Genomic DNA, 15704 nt, shown 5'->3' with positions numbered 1-15704 from the left:
TAACAAATCAAATCTAAATGACTAAATTAGATATGAATTATGACGATACTGAATATTTGTCATGTTTCAATAGTTAATTGTTAATTTTTTATTATTTATTTATAATTAAATAAATTTAGTAACGAATTCATTAAATTATGCAAATTAATTTTTATTTTCATAAAGTTAAGTGCAATTGAAAAAATATGGAATCGTTGATAAAAAACATTGGCAATGAAAATTATTACCCCGAAAAATGTATGCTATAAAAAAACAGATATTTATTTTCAAGAAATGTAAGTATTATGTTTATTTTAGAATTTTGATTATATTCCAGATGTAAAAGAACTATCACAAAGGTGTATGGGTTCTGAAGAGTTATTACAGCAAAAAGTCAATGTTCAATCACTAGGCGAACAAATTAATAATTTACTGAAAAAAAATGTTTTTTATAACTACACCCAGTTTATAGATACTGCTAAAGAAATATCCAGTAATATAGTTTATATATTATAGTTATAATTATATTGAAATTCATATTTAATAATAGCTATTTTGATATTCTAGATTTAGAAGGTGAAATGTATCAACTATCACATTTATTAACTGAACAATCATCTCTATTGACCTCTTTAGCCAGTTCTTCAATAGTAACCGATCAAATATCTAACTCAGAGAAAAAGTTTAATGGTGAACATAGTGCTAAAACAGATAATCTTATTGAAGAAAAAAGACTTCAAAAATTATTAAATATAATGGAAAGGGTAGAAAATTGTGAAGTTAGTATTGTGCTGGAAACCTATCATATTACTAGATGTAAACTTTGTAAAATTAACTTGTAGAATTTGGTTGATGTTCCTGATCGTAAATGCTTACACGAAGGTGATTTATTAGAATTGGATCCAATAGAAAACACACCTGTTCAAAGGATTCATTGCTATCTTTTCACCGATATATGTATTGTTGCTAGTTGGATGTCTAGCAGGTAATATATTATTTATTTTTATTTGTCTTTTTCAAATGTATAATTTAAAAAAATAATTTAATAAATTAAAATTTAGACGTGGTCCAGCGAAGTATAGATTTCAGTCGATGTATGACTTACGCAATTTAGCTGTTGTAAACATTAAAGACATCAAAAACTCGTTTAAATTACTTGCGTTTCCTGATACTAGAGTATTCCAGGCACCTAACACAGGATTGAAGGTTTGTTTTTTTTTTATAATTTTATACTAAGAAGTATTTACCTCTTAAAAACTTCTTAAATATGGATTGGTAAAAAATCTCGTTTTTTTTTTGAGAGGCAAGCTTGCAAAATTAATAGCTTCGGAGCATTAAACTTAAAAAAACATCTCTGATCCATGTGTTTACTGTAAGCAAATACATTTATAATACACCATAATTTTTTAATAGAATGATTGGTTGTCGAAATTCGAAGCTGCTAAAAAGTCGCAAGTATCCTTGGAAAATAAAACAAAGAGCACTGTTGAACAAAAAACACTTCAAAGAATGGACTCAATTCAACATGTTCAAAACTGTAAGTTCACTTTAGTACATATAGTTAATTTGTTAAACTTTTTGATGTTTTTTTATTTTTACTATAGCATATGATTTTGAAACTCCAGAAATAGAAATACCTGAATGGATAGTAGATTTAGCTGATGACTTAGATGTATTAATTGCTCAGAGACATTTTGAAGACGCCAATTCATTGATTAATAAAGCTAAACATTATTTGACAGAAAACACTTGTGAGATATCAACAACTGTTGAACAAGAAACTAAGTATGTTTAAAACATTACAGTATTATGTTTTAAGTAACTATATTATTTGTATGATTTACAAATCAAAAATGATTCACACATTATGCACAATGATGTTGATATAAAAAAATTAAAGACAATAGTAAGAAAGAGAAGGTTAGGTTGAAAAGTTAAACAAGTTTTTTTATTTAGATATTTTTAGATTAAATGAGAAGAGCCTAATAATAATTAGCTGTTAACAATAATAACTATAATTCGTTTTGCATACTTGGTTCTCTTATTCATGAAAACAAGGAATAAATCTTACAAAATCAAAATTAGTTATTAATTTCAATAATTCAATAACTCTGGAAATGCATCGCAAATTGCTGCTTACTGCTTATTAAAATACTGCTTATTTTCTAGTCAAGTAGTAAAGGTTTTGGAGAGGTTAATAATAACAATAATATTGTACTCTTAGAATTAAACTGGAAGAAAGAATTCATGCATTGACTTTGGCATTAACTAAAGAGCTTCAAGTTTCTCCAGATAAATCTCACAAAGGTGGTTTAAGAGCGGCTAGGAGAGCGGTCAGAATTTTAAATCAATTGGATAAATCTTCACAAGTATATAAAAATGGTTATTTTTGTATAACTATTATGATGTACACAATTTATTTTAGGCATGTGATTTGTTTTTGAAAGTCTGTTCAAATCTTTTAAAATCTCAACTTCAATATGTAAAACGTGATGGAGCAATGCTTACATTTGTCAAAAAGTACTCTATGGCTTTTTTTGGGACTACAATAGAAATTACTCATGAATTCTTGATCAAGGCTTTCCCTAACAGTCCAGAATGTTCATCAGGTAATTTTATTGTACATTAGAAATTCTATAATTCCTTTTTTAACATGGACTTCGGTTGAATTATTCTATATCTAGCCTTCATTTTATGGATCATACAAGAAGTTAATGATTTTATGATGATCTTAATTAAACAAATGTTTGTGCCCCAAACATCTTTAACTAATTTAGCTGAATGTATAAAAGTGTTGCATACAAATAGTCAAGAGGTAATTATACTTTAAAATGTGTTTTTGCAAGTAATCATTATTTTGTTAAATTGTATTTCCTTTTGTAGTTATGTGAATATGGAATAGATGTGCAATTTCAAATAAATGGTCAACTTAGAAGTCCATTGACGAAAACTATTAATGACGTAAAAGTTAAAACCATTGAAGTAATTAAGATACGATTTTCAGAAGACAAATGGAAACCATATAATTTAAAAACTAAACAACAAAGAGATAAACTTATTGAAGAGTATAGGCAATATGGATTTTCAAATATAGAGTCGTATAGCAAAGGTGTGTAAGATATGTAACATAAGTTATTACAAACATTTTGAAAAATGAACTAAACTGGACATTTTTTTTTTTAAGGGGACTCATGGATAATGCTGACACACAATACAATAATATTTACACGTTCATATTTGTTATTATTGAATGATTGTCTAGTGTTAAATACTCCAGACTTATCTAATGTAATAGATCAACTCCTTTACGAAGTATTTGCGGCTCATTGTGGTTTTATTCAAAACTCGATAAAAAACAAAAATTTTGTCAATGATGTAAGCTATACAAAATAAAAACAGTAAGAAAGTATTCGTGTATAATTATGATGTATTTGTTTTCACTCTAGATAAATATTATCACGACTAATGCAAGATTTATTCTGGACATATTTTTGGGGCAGTGTTCCAAAGTTTATTCTGAGTCTACTGGTAATACTAAATCAAACATCTATAGCCGCTTGAAATCTGAATTTGGTGTCATTCCCACACAAAATATAACTGGATATATTTAAAATAAATTCAAGGAATATTGCTAGTATACTAGTACCTTAATATTCGTTAAACAAAAGTGGCTATTTATTTACTGTATTTTAAATTTTTTTCCAATTTTTTTTTGTGCTATAAATATGTTTAATAATAATCTTAAAATATAATTTATTAGTTATAAATATTTTTATAATATACTATAATTTATTTTTATAACCGCTATTATCTATTCAATATTTGTATAAATATAAATTAAAAAAATTACAGTGTCTAACAAAATAAACGTCCAACCTCGTTGATTCGCCATTATCCACCATTTGAGAAGTGCCAAAAATATTACAAGTGCCACGTATGATTGTTTAAAGAGAGTCATAATACCATAGGCAAGGTTAGGACAATAATTTGTCATTGTCTTTGCAACCTTTAACATCAGCAGGGATATTTTGAAAATCTAAATCCAACGTTGATTCAAATTCTTTCATTGATTAAAAAATATTATATGAATAATTTTCAATTGTATCCATGTCTTGTAAAGTTCATCTCAGAGCGATAGTCACTGTTCCTTGTCACGAATGACTTTGAAGTCACGACCGCAGAACAGCAATTATCACTCTGACGATTGACTCTAGAACGAGTCCAAAACGTCAGCGAAAAACTGAAGACATGGATACATCTGAAAATGATTCACCTAATTTAAAAAAATGTTATTTTTTATTTATAACACAAAAGGAAAAAAAAGTTTATAAAATTGATCAATTATGACGTTTGATATAGTCTTTGGTAATGTCTGAAGAACTATTACCTAGCACTTTTTCAATATTCGACAGTAAAGCTGATGGCCAGTTATTAAAAAATGATGAGTTCTAAAACAGTAAGAGGATTAATTTTTTATTATATTAAACATTTTAATGTTACAAGTAAAATACTTCCAGGCTAAAGTTAATAATTCTATATTTTGCCTACCTATGAAAAGTTACTGAACTAAGATTTTGATTTATTTAAGTTTTTAGTCTTTATATTTTATTTTCAATTCGAAACTCTTACATACAATTTCATAAAATTTACACTATAATGCATTAACAGATTAGCCATCTTATTGTTAATAATGACAACAGTTAAAAAAACATTCTAAGACAATGTATTATTCGTATGGTTTGTAAATACACTTCCTTCCTACATTTATTTCTCTTAAGTGCATATGAGTCATAACCATTATCAAAAATAAGATTTCATTTTATCCGTATCCTGTAAAAGTAAATTGTGTTATAGAAATCGAAACCATAAAAAATATACACCATAATTCTAGTGAATACATTTTTTTTTTTTAAAAAAGGGGGTGTATTGATACAGGTAACCGGTAGTTATACCATGGTTGAACTAATTTCAACCGACGAAAAATACCGAGGACAACCGAAAGTTAATACTACAGTTCGTCGTTCGACGAAGGACCATGATGTGATTGGATCCATAACAAAATGAACTAGGTATGTCGGCAACTTGTTGTATTGCTTCTTACAATATGGTCGCCGGGTTGGGCTCTATAGAAATACGCATAATGGCCGCCTGGAATTGAGAGCCATTTTGCGGTTATCATATAATGCTGTTACACCTTGTTTTTTTTTGCCGAGATCGGCTCTACTCTTAACTCTACTAGCCTACCATTTTGTTGATCAAACTCCGAAGTCACATGTTCGCACTAAGCGAATTCTCTTTGTGTTTAACTTCAGGTTAAGTCTATAAAAGTAAATTTTAAATCTTAAGTATTTTTTAATTTTTATTGGTAGTTAATATAACTGACCGTCGTTATAATTTGCTTGCTGTTTACTCACAGTAATTCGTAAGACTTTCACAATGAACGCAGAAAAATTGAAAAAACTTGGCGACCAAGTAAGAATAGGCGGCAAAGGTACCCCGAGGAGAAAGAAGAAGGTTGTTCACACGACCGCGGCTACCGACGACAAAAAACTACAGAGCACTTTGAAAAAATTGGCTGTCAACACGATACCCGGTATTGAAGAAGTAAATATGATCAAAGACGATGGCACTGTGATACACTTCAACAATCCAAAAGCACAAGCTTCTCTTGCCGCAAACACATTTGCTATTACAGGGCATGGAGATACAAAGTCAATGTCTGAATTATTGCCTGGCATTTTAAATCAGCTGGGTCACGAAGAAATTGGACAGTTGAAGCGTTATGCTAGTGGGTTTGCTAGTAACAACCTTATTGGAAAATCATTAATTGAAGATGATGATGAAGTACCAGATTTGGTCGGTAATTTTGATGATGCTAGCAAAGAAGAAGCCGTTGTTAAAGGACCATCGGAGGAGAAACCTGCTGTTGCGGAGAAAGCTGTGACAGAAAGTCCAGAGAGCTCAAAAAAAGAATAATTTTTGGTAAATTTCTATTAATTTTATAATGTTATTTAATAATGAATTAGTTATACTTCTTACTAAAGTGTTGCTAATTACAGAACTAAGTTGTATTTCTTTTTAGAATATTTACTGTTTATTACATAAAATATTATTATACCCTATTATAGAGACCTGTGTTTTTGTAAATTGTAAACCCATATTTATCAATAACTAGTTCTTTAACAGAAAGTCTTAGTCTATTTTAAAACTTTATCAAGTTAGTAAATACAATTTAAATGCTGGGATATTAATCATCTATATAATTAAAAAGAATTTAACCTTTTTGAAAATACATTATACCCAAGTGGAAATAAGAACTAATAAGAAATTTATCTATGAGCCTATGCACTAAACATTTTTATTTATTGCTTTTTTTTCTGGATTTGTTAATGGACCTGGGCAACTAGGTTGATATTTTAGATCCTGATACATTAATGCACATGCCCAGAAAAGAATCAAGGACTGGTATCTTTATACTTAAAAATGTAGTTTTTATTTACTAAATAACATTAAATAATTGAACACTATATCAAAAATATATTTGATTTCTATTTGTTTCTTTTTATAATCAACTATGTGGGATTATTTAGTGTTTGATGTGTATAATAAAATTTGTTTACAAGCTCTAACTTAAAAATATTTATATCATTTTTTAATATATTTTCTTGACATTGGCATATATTAATTATCATGATGGCATTATTATATAATAATGGTTATTATGCTTTACAAAATATTCACCTTTTATAAAACTTACAAAGATCCTATAGTTTGATGAAAATCATAAAAAACCATGCAAACAGCAATGATCCAATGTGACATAAAAAAAAATATTGTGGGTTCAGCATACAAGTATGTTATAGGATATAAATTGTCCAATTAAGAATTTTCACACTATGTATTTTACATCATTTTTGATATACTTCTGTTTTTTTTTAATCATCCTACTATAAAATTATATTAACACAAAGACCATAACTTACGTTTTAAAGCAAACCAAATGGTAAAAATGTAAACATAAAATAATACAAAATATAATTAACACTTAATAGGGTGGACTGGCAGTCACCAGTTAAGAAATTGAATGCAAATTTAAGTTATCTATTCTCCAATTAGTATGAACTTAGAATTGTAGTTAAATGCAATAATTTAAATTAAATCATGTCTTACCTATCTGTTTTTATTTATTCTTAACAAGAAAATAACATTTATAATTTTTATTTTCAGATTGGTGACGAAAACAAAAAAAATGAAAATGACTTACAAAAAAATATTTTATTTTTTCTGTAGTAACCATAAACATAATACTTTGATTACAAAATAAAAACAATAGTTGTTTAATTCAGAAATGAATTTAAAACTGTAAATTAAAAAAAACATATACTTCATTAACCTGTATATCAAATATATTTTGTTTATGTTGTACTTTATGCTAAGTATAAATAAAATATATTATTACTTTAATGTTTTATTTTAATGGTATCAACATATAACATTGAGGCGAGTACACAATCTGTATTGTGGCCTTCCTAATTTTTATGCGTAGTTTTTTTCTTAGTAATATTCCTCCCACTCTACTAGCTTTTAAGCAATTGTTTCTGTTCTGGTATAAGTTTATTGTCACTGTACGTACTGTACAGTCAATAAATACCAAATTTAAATAATTAACAAAATTCTTTATTTGAGGTACACATATAAGGTTATTTTCTTTTAAACAACTTTAACCTCTAAAAAATAAATATTGCTGGTTTGAAGCTCTTTTGGCTACATTTTAATAATAAAATAATTATATGATCAATAAATAATAAATTTTATATTCCAAAGGATCTCTTAAGTTGTTTCATTATGTGATTTGGTGTGTTGGATTTTGATGCGTATTTGAGTAAACTATGTAAACCTGAAAAATATTTATATTTATTTTAGAAACATAATTCATATTCTAAAGGCATCACCATAAAATGTTCCTTTTTAGCTAATATAAGTATGCATGTTAATACATAACAAAAAAATATAAAGATAACAATCATCTGAAATAAAAATATTTTTTATGTTATAATAACAAACTAATGTAATGTAAATTATACTCTACTACATAAATTAAATAAAACTAATGACCAAGTTGTACTATTTGATATAAGTACACTCTTATTTTAGTACATAATTGGCGACCACAGAAGTCAAGTAATTTGAATGTGATAAGTACTCGATACTAAAAGTTATTTCAATGCATACTCACATGATAACTGATCTGCTGAACAAAACATTAATAACATTTGCAGTCTTGGTAATTCACTAATACCAATCAAATAATCAAGTACATTACATTGATTACTAACAAATTCTGAATTAAGGACTTGTAATATATCCACAAATAAATCATTATCCATAGAATTTTGTACAATGAAAGGTAAGCGTTTTCCAGGAATTTGCTAAACATAATTTGATTAAAATGAATTTATTATGAATCAAAATTTGACATTAAAGAGTAAAATTATTACTTTTAGGTACTGAAATAATAGCTTTGAATTGGATTGTAAAGATGCCCAATCTTGTTTTAACTGAACATAAGTCTTAGGTGGAGGTGGTATGTTTAAATCAAAAGAAACTTCTTCAGACACAAGAGAACCTCTCTTTCCTATTGGATCAACAGATTTATTTGGAAATATTTTCGATTCCTTTTTGACACCTGATAGAACTTCTTGTAATGTGTTTTGAAGTAACTTCATATTGTCGCCATTGTCTTGCTCCTCCACTTGTGTATCTTTTATTTTAGGTTTTAATAATGGTTTCTATAAAAGAATATTATTAATTTATTTCTCAGCAAAATATTTTTTTAAAATTCTTCATACTTTTGATCTTAAATGAGGAGGCTTTTGAACAGAAAACACTTGTTTGTAATGCATTCTTAAAGGCCACTTGGGAGACACCGTTTTTGTTGAATTTTCTAATTCACTAAATAATTTAGATTCCTTTTTTGTAATAGGAAATTTAGTTTTTATTTCAGATTTTTGTGATTCTGCCTAAACAAATGACGTAAACTTTAAAAAGTAAATCATTTGTCAAAACTTTAAGTAGTGATACTAAAAAATAGTTTTCATGCTAACTTTGTTAAGCTTTTCTATTTCAAGTTTTGCCTCCTTATTATTTGGTTCCAATTTTATTACTTCATACAGGTCACTTTTAGCTTCTGTGTACATATTCAAAGATGTGTATGCTGCACTTCGCCTCTGATATGCTTTAACATATGTGTTGTCTAACTTAAGAGAGAGAAAACAATCACTAATTGCCTTTTTAAATCTAAAAAAAAGAAATAATAATAATTAAGTTTTTGTTAAAAAAATTATATGACAAAGTAATATTTACTCTTTAGTCTTAAGGTAACACAATGCTCGATTTGCATAAAAAACAGGATCTCTATCATAATACTCTATTGCTCTTGTGTATCTCAATATAGCCTCAGACCATTTTTGTTTTTGAACCAAAGCATTGCCCTGAAAAGATTTATGTTATATTATACTAGATTCATTGTTTATTACTACTATTAGTAAAATTATAAACTTTAAATGTGCGACTTAACTAAAGCACATAACACTATACGATTAATCATATAAGACGTACAATATTAGGCAATAACCTACCAAGATATATATTTTTACACAACACTTACATACTACAAGTCTTAACACTAGTTATAATCACACTACTCTCTTGGTCTTTCACACGCACACCAATCCATCATTTGTGTATAATAAAAGTCATAAATGCTTAAATTTGGTCTATTCATCCTAAACAAGCTATAAAAAGTTGGAAGCCCACAATCTGCATATATTTATAAATATATTGTTCTGTCAATCATTTGAGAAATTGTCTCAAACTGCGTTGTACAACTTATAATACAAATTGTATATAATTTTTATAGACTTATTTTGTTTCCTAAATTGCACATCAAAAGATAATTTCTAGGTTACGTTAATGTTAATACCTACCAGATTTTTTTCATAAACTGCGTTTGATTGTTTTGTTTGTAATTCATTGTCAATATAATCTTCAACCAATTTAACATTATTTGTATGTTCTTTCGTTTCACATTTGGTGTCAATTTCTTCACACGCTTTTTCCTACAAATAATGAACGTTATGCATTTAATTGAACGTTTCAAAAGTAATAAATATTTTATATTTTATATGTCTGTAATAACCAACCACATCAAATTTCTCCCAAGCTGAATAGTCATATGAAGATAGTTTTTGTGGTTTTTCAGTATTAGAATTATTTGAATGACTTATTTTGGGTTTTTTTTGTTCAATATTTTTCTGTAAACAAAAGGAATAATTAACAAATTAAGGAATAACTAAATTAGTAGTTTATACTTCAGGTAATGCTGAAGGATCTTTTCTCTTCATTTTATCTTGCCAAATTTTCATGTCACGCAAATATTTAGACAATTCCTCTTCATTTTCTTTAAGTTGCTGTTTTAATAAAAATGGGTTATTCATACCCGTTTATAAATGTACAAGCTCAGTTATTAAAAATATGTTTTTAAATTAAACACACGACAGATTGGTTAATGATTTTCATTACACGGTTGACGGTACACGATATTTCATAGAATTTATAGCTAAAAAGTATAATACTTTATCCGTTTTACAATAATATGAATTATGAACATAAGTTATATCTACTATCTAGATCCAAGTTAACTTGTATGATAAGACATCCGAAATAAACTGTCAATTGATAAGTTAAAACAGTAAAGACAAAGAGTAAAAATTCGTATAGAGACTAGAGAGATTATAAGAGTATAATAATTCGTCCATGAGGAACGAGCACGGTTTAATATTTAATACGTTGTATATTGTTATACGTATAAGTTATAAAAATGACTAGAAATACTATTAAATAGTATTTACTATAGACCTATAAAGACAGGTATATGGTATTTATGTTTGCAACTTGCATGAATATTCAGTGTGATGATTAAATTAAAAAAACACTATTATGTATAGTTGTTGTGATATAATTATATAGTACTTTTTATAGTCTTAAACCACATTACTAAATCCAATCGTGTATGCGGTCTATTGATTAAATAGGGTTTGTTGCTATTAGATACATTCTCTTTACAATACAAGATTTATTCTATAGACATATTATAACATGTATTAAAGTATATTATGTTTAATCTTTAATGTCTATGCCCTATGGGGCATATATGTATATAATACATATATGCCCCATATTATATATATATATATATATATATATATATATATATATATATATATATATATATATATATATTATATATATATATGTCCTAATGATTACCGATTGATGCCTTCAGCTTTCAGCCCAATGGGTATGCCCTAGAATGTTATCAGATAATAACTATTATTTTTTATCTTAAATCACACAATAACGAATAATAGATCCATGACAAAGTAAATACTTTGTCATGATTCGATCCAAGTATTTTATATTCCATGAAAAATTGATGAAAGTAAAACACCGGGTTTCCATGGTTTTGATTATAGTCACGAGGAGTAACGCAAGTCGCACATTACGTTGTTCTATGCACAAGCTGTTAATGTTGTTTATTGCCCAGTGCCCAGAACTACTCTTATTACTGGTCTAATTTTTAAATGTAAATGAGATAAAATTCATTAAAATGAAAATTGAAGAAGTCAAAAGTACTGTCAAAACACAACGTATATCTAGCCATAGTCATGTCAAAGGTCTAGGGCTCGATGAATTTGGTGAAGCGATTAAAATGGCATCAGGCTTGGTCGGTCAAGAAGATGCAAGACAGGTATAATAACTGTTAAAACCCAAAGAATTTTTCGGATTAAGCAGTTTTATTATGCAAAATTAATTTTATATTAGTATAAGGGTTTATTTTCTGGTCAGAAATTACGCACTACAACTACATTTAAAACTCAACGACTATTATTAAAAAATATTAGTACAGTTTAATAGTTTAAGTTTAAATAATACAATTAATGTTTATCAATAGGCAGCTGGAATTGTTGTTGATATGATAAAAACTAGGAAGATGTCTGGACGGGCCGTATTAATAGCTGGACCACCAGGGACTGGCAAGACTGCTATAGCTCTTGCCATTGCTCACGAACTTGGAAACAAAGTAAGTTTTTTGTTAAATATTTATTTAACAGTTCTTTTTTATTAATATATTACTTGACAACTATAATTTATAGCATCAAGTCACAATTATAATGAATTTTCGAAAAACAAAGTAACAGTGTGGTTAAATTAGAAAAAAATTGTATTAAGAAATTTAAATTAATGGTATTGTTTTTAACAATAAAAATAATAAACTTAAGTGGATAAATAATGTTTCAACCTTTTTTATTTTACTACGATACTTGTACATCAAATATGGACCTCCACATTAATATTAATATATTGTACAATTATATTATATTATATATATTATATATTATAAAGAATAAGTTACCAATCCCTTTGTCTTTCCAAAAAGTTGAAATTTTCTGCCTTCCAATGTATAAACACTAAAAAATAATTTTCCGTATACATTCCCTTAGTATTTAATGAATTATTTTGGAAAGCTTAATATAGCAATTTTGTTACTAGGTTCCATTTTGTCCAATGGTTGGATCTGAAGTATATAGTTCAGAAATAAAAAAAACTGAAGTGTTAATGGAAAATTTCCGTCGAGCAATCGGGCTTCGTATTAAAGAGACTAAAGAAGTTTATGAAGGCGAGGTTACTGAAATGACGCCAGTTGAAACAGATTCGACTGCTGGAGGTACTAATTTTTTTTTTTTTAGGATAAATTTATACTGACTCAATTTTTTGGTTTTATACAAAAAAAAAAGGAATGTGAAATGTTAGTAATGTTGTTTGTTTTTAGTTTAGTTGTCAATTGTAAAAACTTGCCTGTCCCTTGGAATTTCGCATTATCATATATTCCTAATAGTGTATTAGAAACTAAATTTATTTATTATAACATCCAAGAGAATGCAACAATACAATTTAACAAAAAAAATAGTTCACCATGCAATCCTTTATTTAGGAGTTGGAAATTTGACATCTGTCATGCCTCATCGCTGCAAATTGTAAAATAATTTATTAACAATTGACAATAACAGTATATACATTTTATAAATATAAAATGATATATTTAAGTACTTTAAACTGAGGGCACAATATTCATTACTTTCATCATTATCATTTTTTGTACTTACACTATTAGGGTTAGTATTGCATTCAACATATTGTCTAAATTTTTGTCAATAGTACTGTTTAAGTAAAATTCAAAGCATACATATATTATCAATATGCTTAAAAGGCTGCTATTTGCTGTAATTAAATGACACTTTAGTAGTGAATGTTAATGAACTGTTGGTTATAGGTTATTCTAAAACAGTTTCACATGTAATTGTTGGACTTAAGACAGCCAAAGGAACCAAACAATTAAAGCTTGATCCAACAATTTATGAATCTTTGCAAAAGGAAAAAGTTGAAACTGGCGATGTTATTTACATTGAAGCTAATAGTGGAGCTGTTAAACGTCAAGGCAGAAGCGATAGTTATGCTACAGAATACGATTTAGAGGTAATTTTAAAGCGCTTAAAAAACTTAAATTTATATATTTTTTTCTTAAATAATTAAATGTTTCCTGATATCAGGCTGAAGAGTATGTGCCACTCCCTAAAGGTGAAGTTCACAAAAAAAAAGAAGTTATCCAAGATGTTACGTTGCATGACTTGGATGTTGCTAATGCACAGCCAAAAGGTGGACAAGATATACTCTCTATGATGGGTCAACTTATGAAGTCTAAAAAAACTGAGATTACAGGTAAAATTATAAAAACAATTTATTTTTATTTTTTATTTTTTTTATAATATGTATAAATATAATTTATATGTTTGGTGTTTTAGATAAATTAAGAAAAGAAATTAATAAAGTAGTTAATAAATACATTGATCAGGGTATTGCCGAGTTGGTTCCTGGTGTATTATTTATTGATGAAGTACACATGTTAGATTTGGAAACATTCACATATTTACACAAAGCTTTGGAGAGTACAATAGCGCCAATTGTCATTTTTGCCACAAATAGAGGTCATTGTACAGTTAGGTTAGATTAGATTACATATAATTTTCTTTTTTAAATAACTGTATTTTTAATTAATTAATAATTCCAAATTGTATGAAATAGAGGAACTGAAGATATAATAGCTCCTCATGGTATTCCAATGGACTTACTAGATAGGTTATTAATAATAAGGACACTTCCTTATAATAGAGAAGAAATGGAAAGTATACTTAAGCTAAGAGCTCAAACTGAAAGCCATTCCATTGAAAGTGATGCATTGCACTACCTCGCTGAAGTTGGCACAACTACAACTCTAAGGTAAGCGCTTATTAACTAATACTTGTAACAATTTTAATGTTATTATTATCATTTTTTTAGATATGCCATACAGCTGTTAACCCCTTCATCACAAAATGCTAAATTGAATGGGCATAGTTCAATATTGCGTTCTGATATAGAAGAAACTACTTCGTTATTTATGCACGCAAAAGAATCATCAAAAATACTTAAAAAACGTGCTGATAAATTTATGAAATAATTGTCAATCTAATTTTTATTAATTTTTTTTTATAGTACATCTTGCATATTATTTCTTTTATATTTTAACTAATTATTTGTGAATACTCCACTTCAAATAATAAACAAAAAACCTGTATGATATTGAATTTATAAACTGTAATCTTCTAGTTATAAATATTCACTAGTGGTCCTAATTTTGAGTTTGGTAAAATTTTGATGGGCCTTTTTTCTATTTTGAATAAATTTATTCAAAATAGAAAAAAGGCTACCAACAATATTAGATAACAATTTTGATGTTAAACTGAGCGCTCCTCGGGACATATTTCTACCAAACTATGGAGGCATCAAAATAAGGGTATAATTAAATTATAAATTTCAGAGTATATTGCGTCATAATCTATAGGAGTTTGAAAAACATAGTTTTAATATTTTTTTTTTATAAAAAAAAACTTATTTCAGCAATTGAAGGGTTTTATATTGAAATTCTTTGATAACCAAAATAACTCTGCTCAAAGAATTAAATACTTTAAAAAAACAAAATATTATAACATGCATATTAATACTTAAAATGTTGAATAATTGTGACAGTTGGTTTAATTTTGATTGTAAATACAATTGAAACAGACAACAGAAATGTGTACAAAATGTATTCTAATATTCACTACAAATAATGCACAAAATATTTGTTTACATAATAGTATTGTACAAATTAATTTGCTTCAAATCATCAGAAACGCCCGTCTATAAAGATAAAGTTGCTTAATAAAAGAAAAAGTTTTAAATTATATTTACATAGAACTTCAACCACTAAGTGATCCTACTAAAATATTTTCACTAGATATCCAATGGAGTTGCTTCAAATAATAAAATACTAAGAATAAGTTCTAATTATTATTATGTACACGAATTAGACATTGGTAGAATGTAAGATGGATTATTTAACAAGCTAATTTGGTAGAAAGACGAGCAAATTCAAATACTAGATGACGAAAAACAAAGCTTTTGATTTTATTAATAAAGATATTGCTAACGAGTATTGAAAAGTAACTATTTTATTATTTTATTCATGATTATTAGCAAACAATTATCTACTTAAAAATTAATACTAAATAATGATATTAGTCTTT

At 27.2% G+C, this 15704-nt stretch overlaps 5 protein-coding genes across 6 annotated transcripts in view; 3 read left to right on the top strand and 2 right to left on the bottom strand.

The window, feature by feature from the left end:
• LOC126843453 (TNF receptor-associated factor 6) overlaps positions 1–15704 on the bottom strand; it is an 81949-nt gene that overhangs the window by 16899 nt on the left and 49346 nt on the right. Inside the window, exon 1 of one of the 2 annotated variants that reach the window (XM_050581006.1) lies at positions 14393–14396. The exons of the other annotated variant lie outside the window; for it this stretch is intronic. The gene's annotated coding sequence lies outside the window, so the exon portion shown is untranslated. Of the gene's footprint in view, positions 1–14392; positions 14397–15704 lie in introns of those variants that run through there. 2 annotated transcript variants of the gene reach the window in all.
• LOC126843443 (exocyst complex component 8) lies at positions 42–3723 on the top strand. Its single transcript, XM_050580991.1, has 13 exons — positions 42–237; positions 317–472; positions 547–758; positions 822–964; positions 1041–1185; positions 1393–1516; positions 1584–1764; positions 2204–2348; positions 2405–2588; positions 2664–2794; positions 2863–3088; positions 3164–3354; positions 3426–3723. Exons 1-13 carry the CDS (start codon positions 186–188, stop codon positions 3588–3590), a joined length of 2055 nt encoding a protein of 684 aa, XP_050436948.1. The 5' UTR covers positions 42–185; the 3' UTR covers positions 3591–3723.
• On the top strand, positions 5220–7443 carry LOC126843465 (transcription factor BTF3 homolog 4). Its single transcript, XM_050581020.1, has 2 exons — positions 5220–5961; positions 7207–7443. Exon 1 carries the CDS (start codon positions 5416–5418, stop codon positions 5953–5955), a length of 540 nt encoding a protein of 179 aa, XP_050436977.1. The 5' UTR covers positions 5220–5415; the 3' UTR covers positions 5956–5961; positions 7207–7443.
• Positions 7439–11072, bottom strand: LOC126843450 (RNA polymerase II-associated protein 3-like). The gene is made up of 9 exons (XM_050581000.1): positions 10350–11072; positions 10182–10292; positions 9966–10097; positions 9343–9470; positions 9084–9276; positions 8829–8999; positions 8478–8768; positions 8216–8408; positions 7439–7876 (listed from the first exon to the last, which is right to left on the bottom strand). Exons 1-9 carry the CDS (start codon positions 10473–10475, stop codon positions 7791–7793), a joined length of 1431 nt encoding a protein of 476 aa, XP_050436957.1. The 5' UTR covers positions 10476–11072; the 3' UTR covers positions 7439–7790.
• On the top strand, positions 11499–14723 carry LOC126843451 (ruvB-like helicase 1). The gene is made up of 8 exons (XM_050581001.1): positions 11499–11788; positions 11993–12121; positions 12592–12766; positions 13373–13575; positions 13650–13818; positions 13902–14100; positions 14182–14376; positions 14437–14723. Exons 1-8 carry the CDS (start codon positions 11648–11650, stop codon positions 14594–14596), a joined length of 1371 nt encoding a protein of 456 aa, XP_050436958.1. The 5' UTR covers positions 11499–11647; the 3' UTR covers positions 14597–14723.

Source organism: Adelges cooleyi, unplaced genomic scaffold (genome assembly GCF_023614345.1).
Source record: "Adelges cooleyi isolate 19-005CV unplaced genomic scaffold, UGA_ACOO_1.1 ACOO_flye_CR_arks_rails_tigmint_CR_PRNA_574, whole genome shotgun sequence".
Classification (NCBI taxonomy): Eukaryota; Metazoa; Arthropoda; class Insecta; order Hemiptera; family Adelgidae; genus Adelges; species Adelges cooleyi.
Note: the sequence above shows the minus strand (reverse complement) of the source record. Positions and strands in the feature narration are given on the sequence as shown.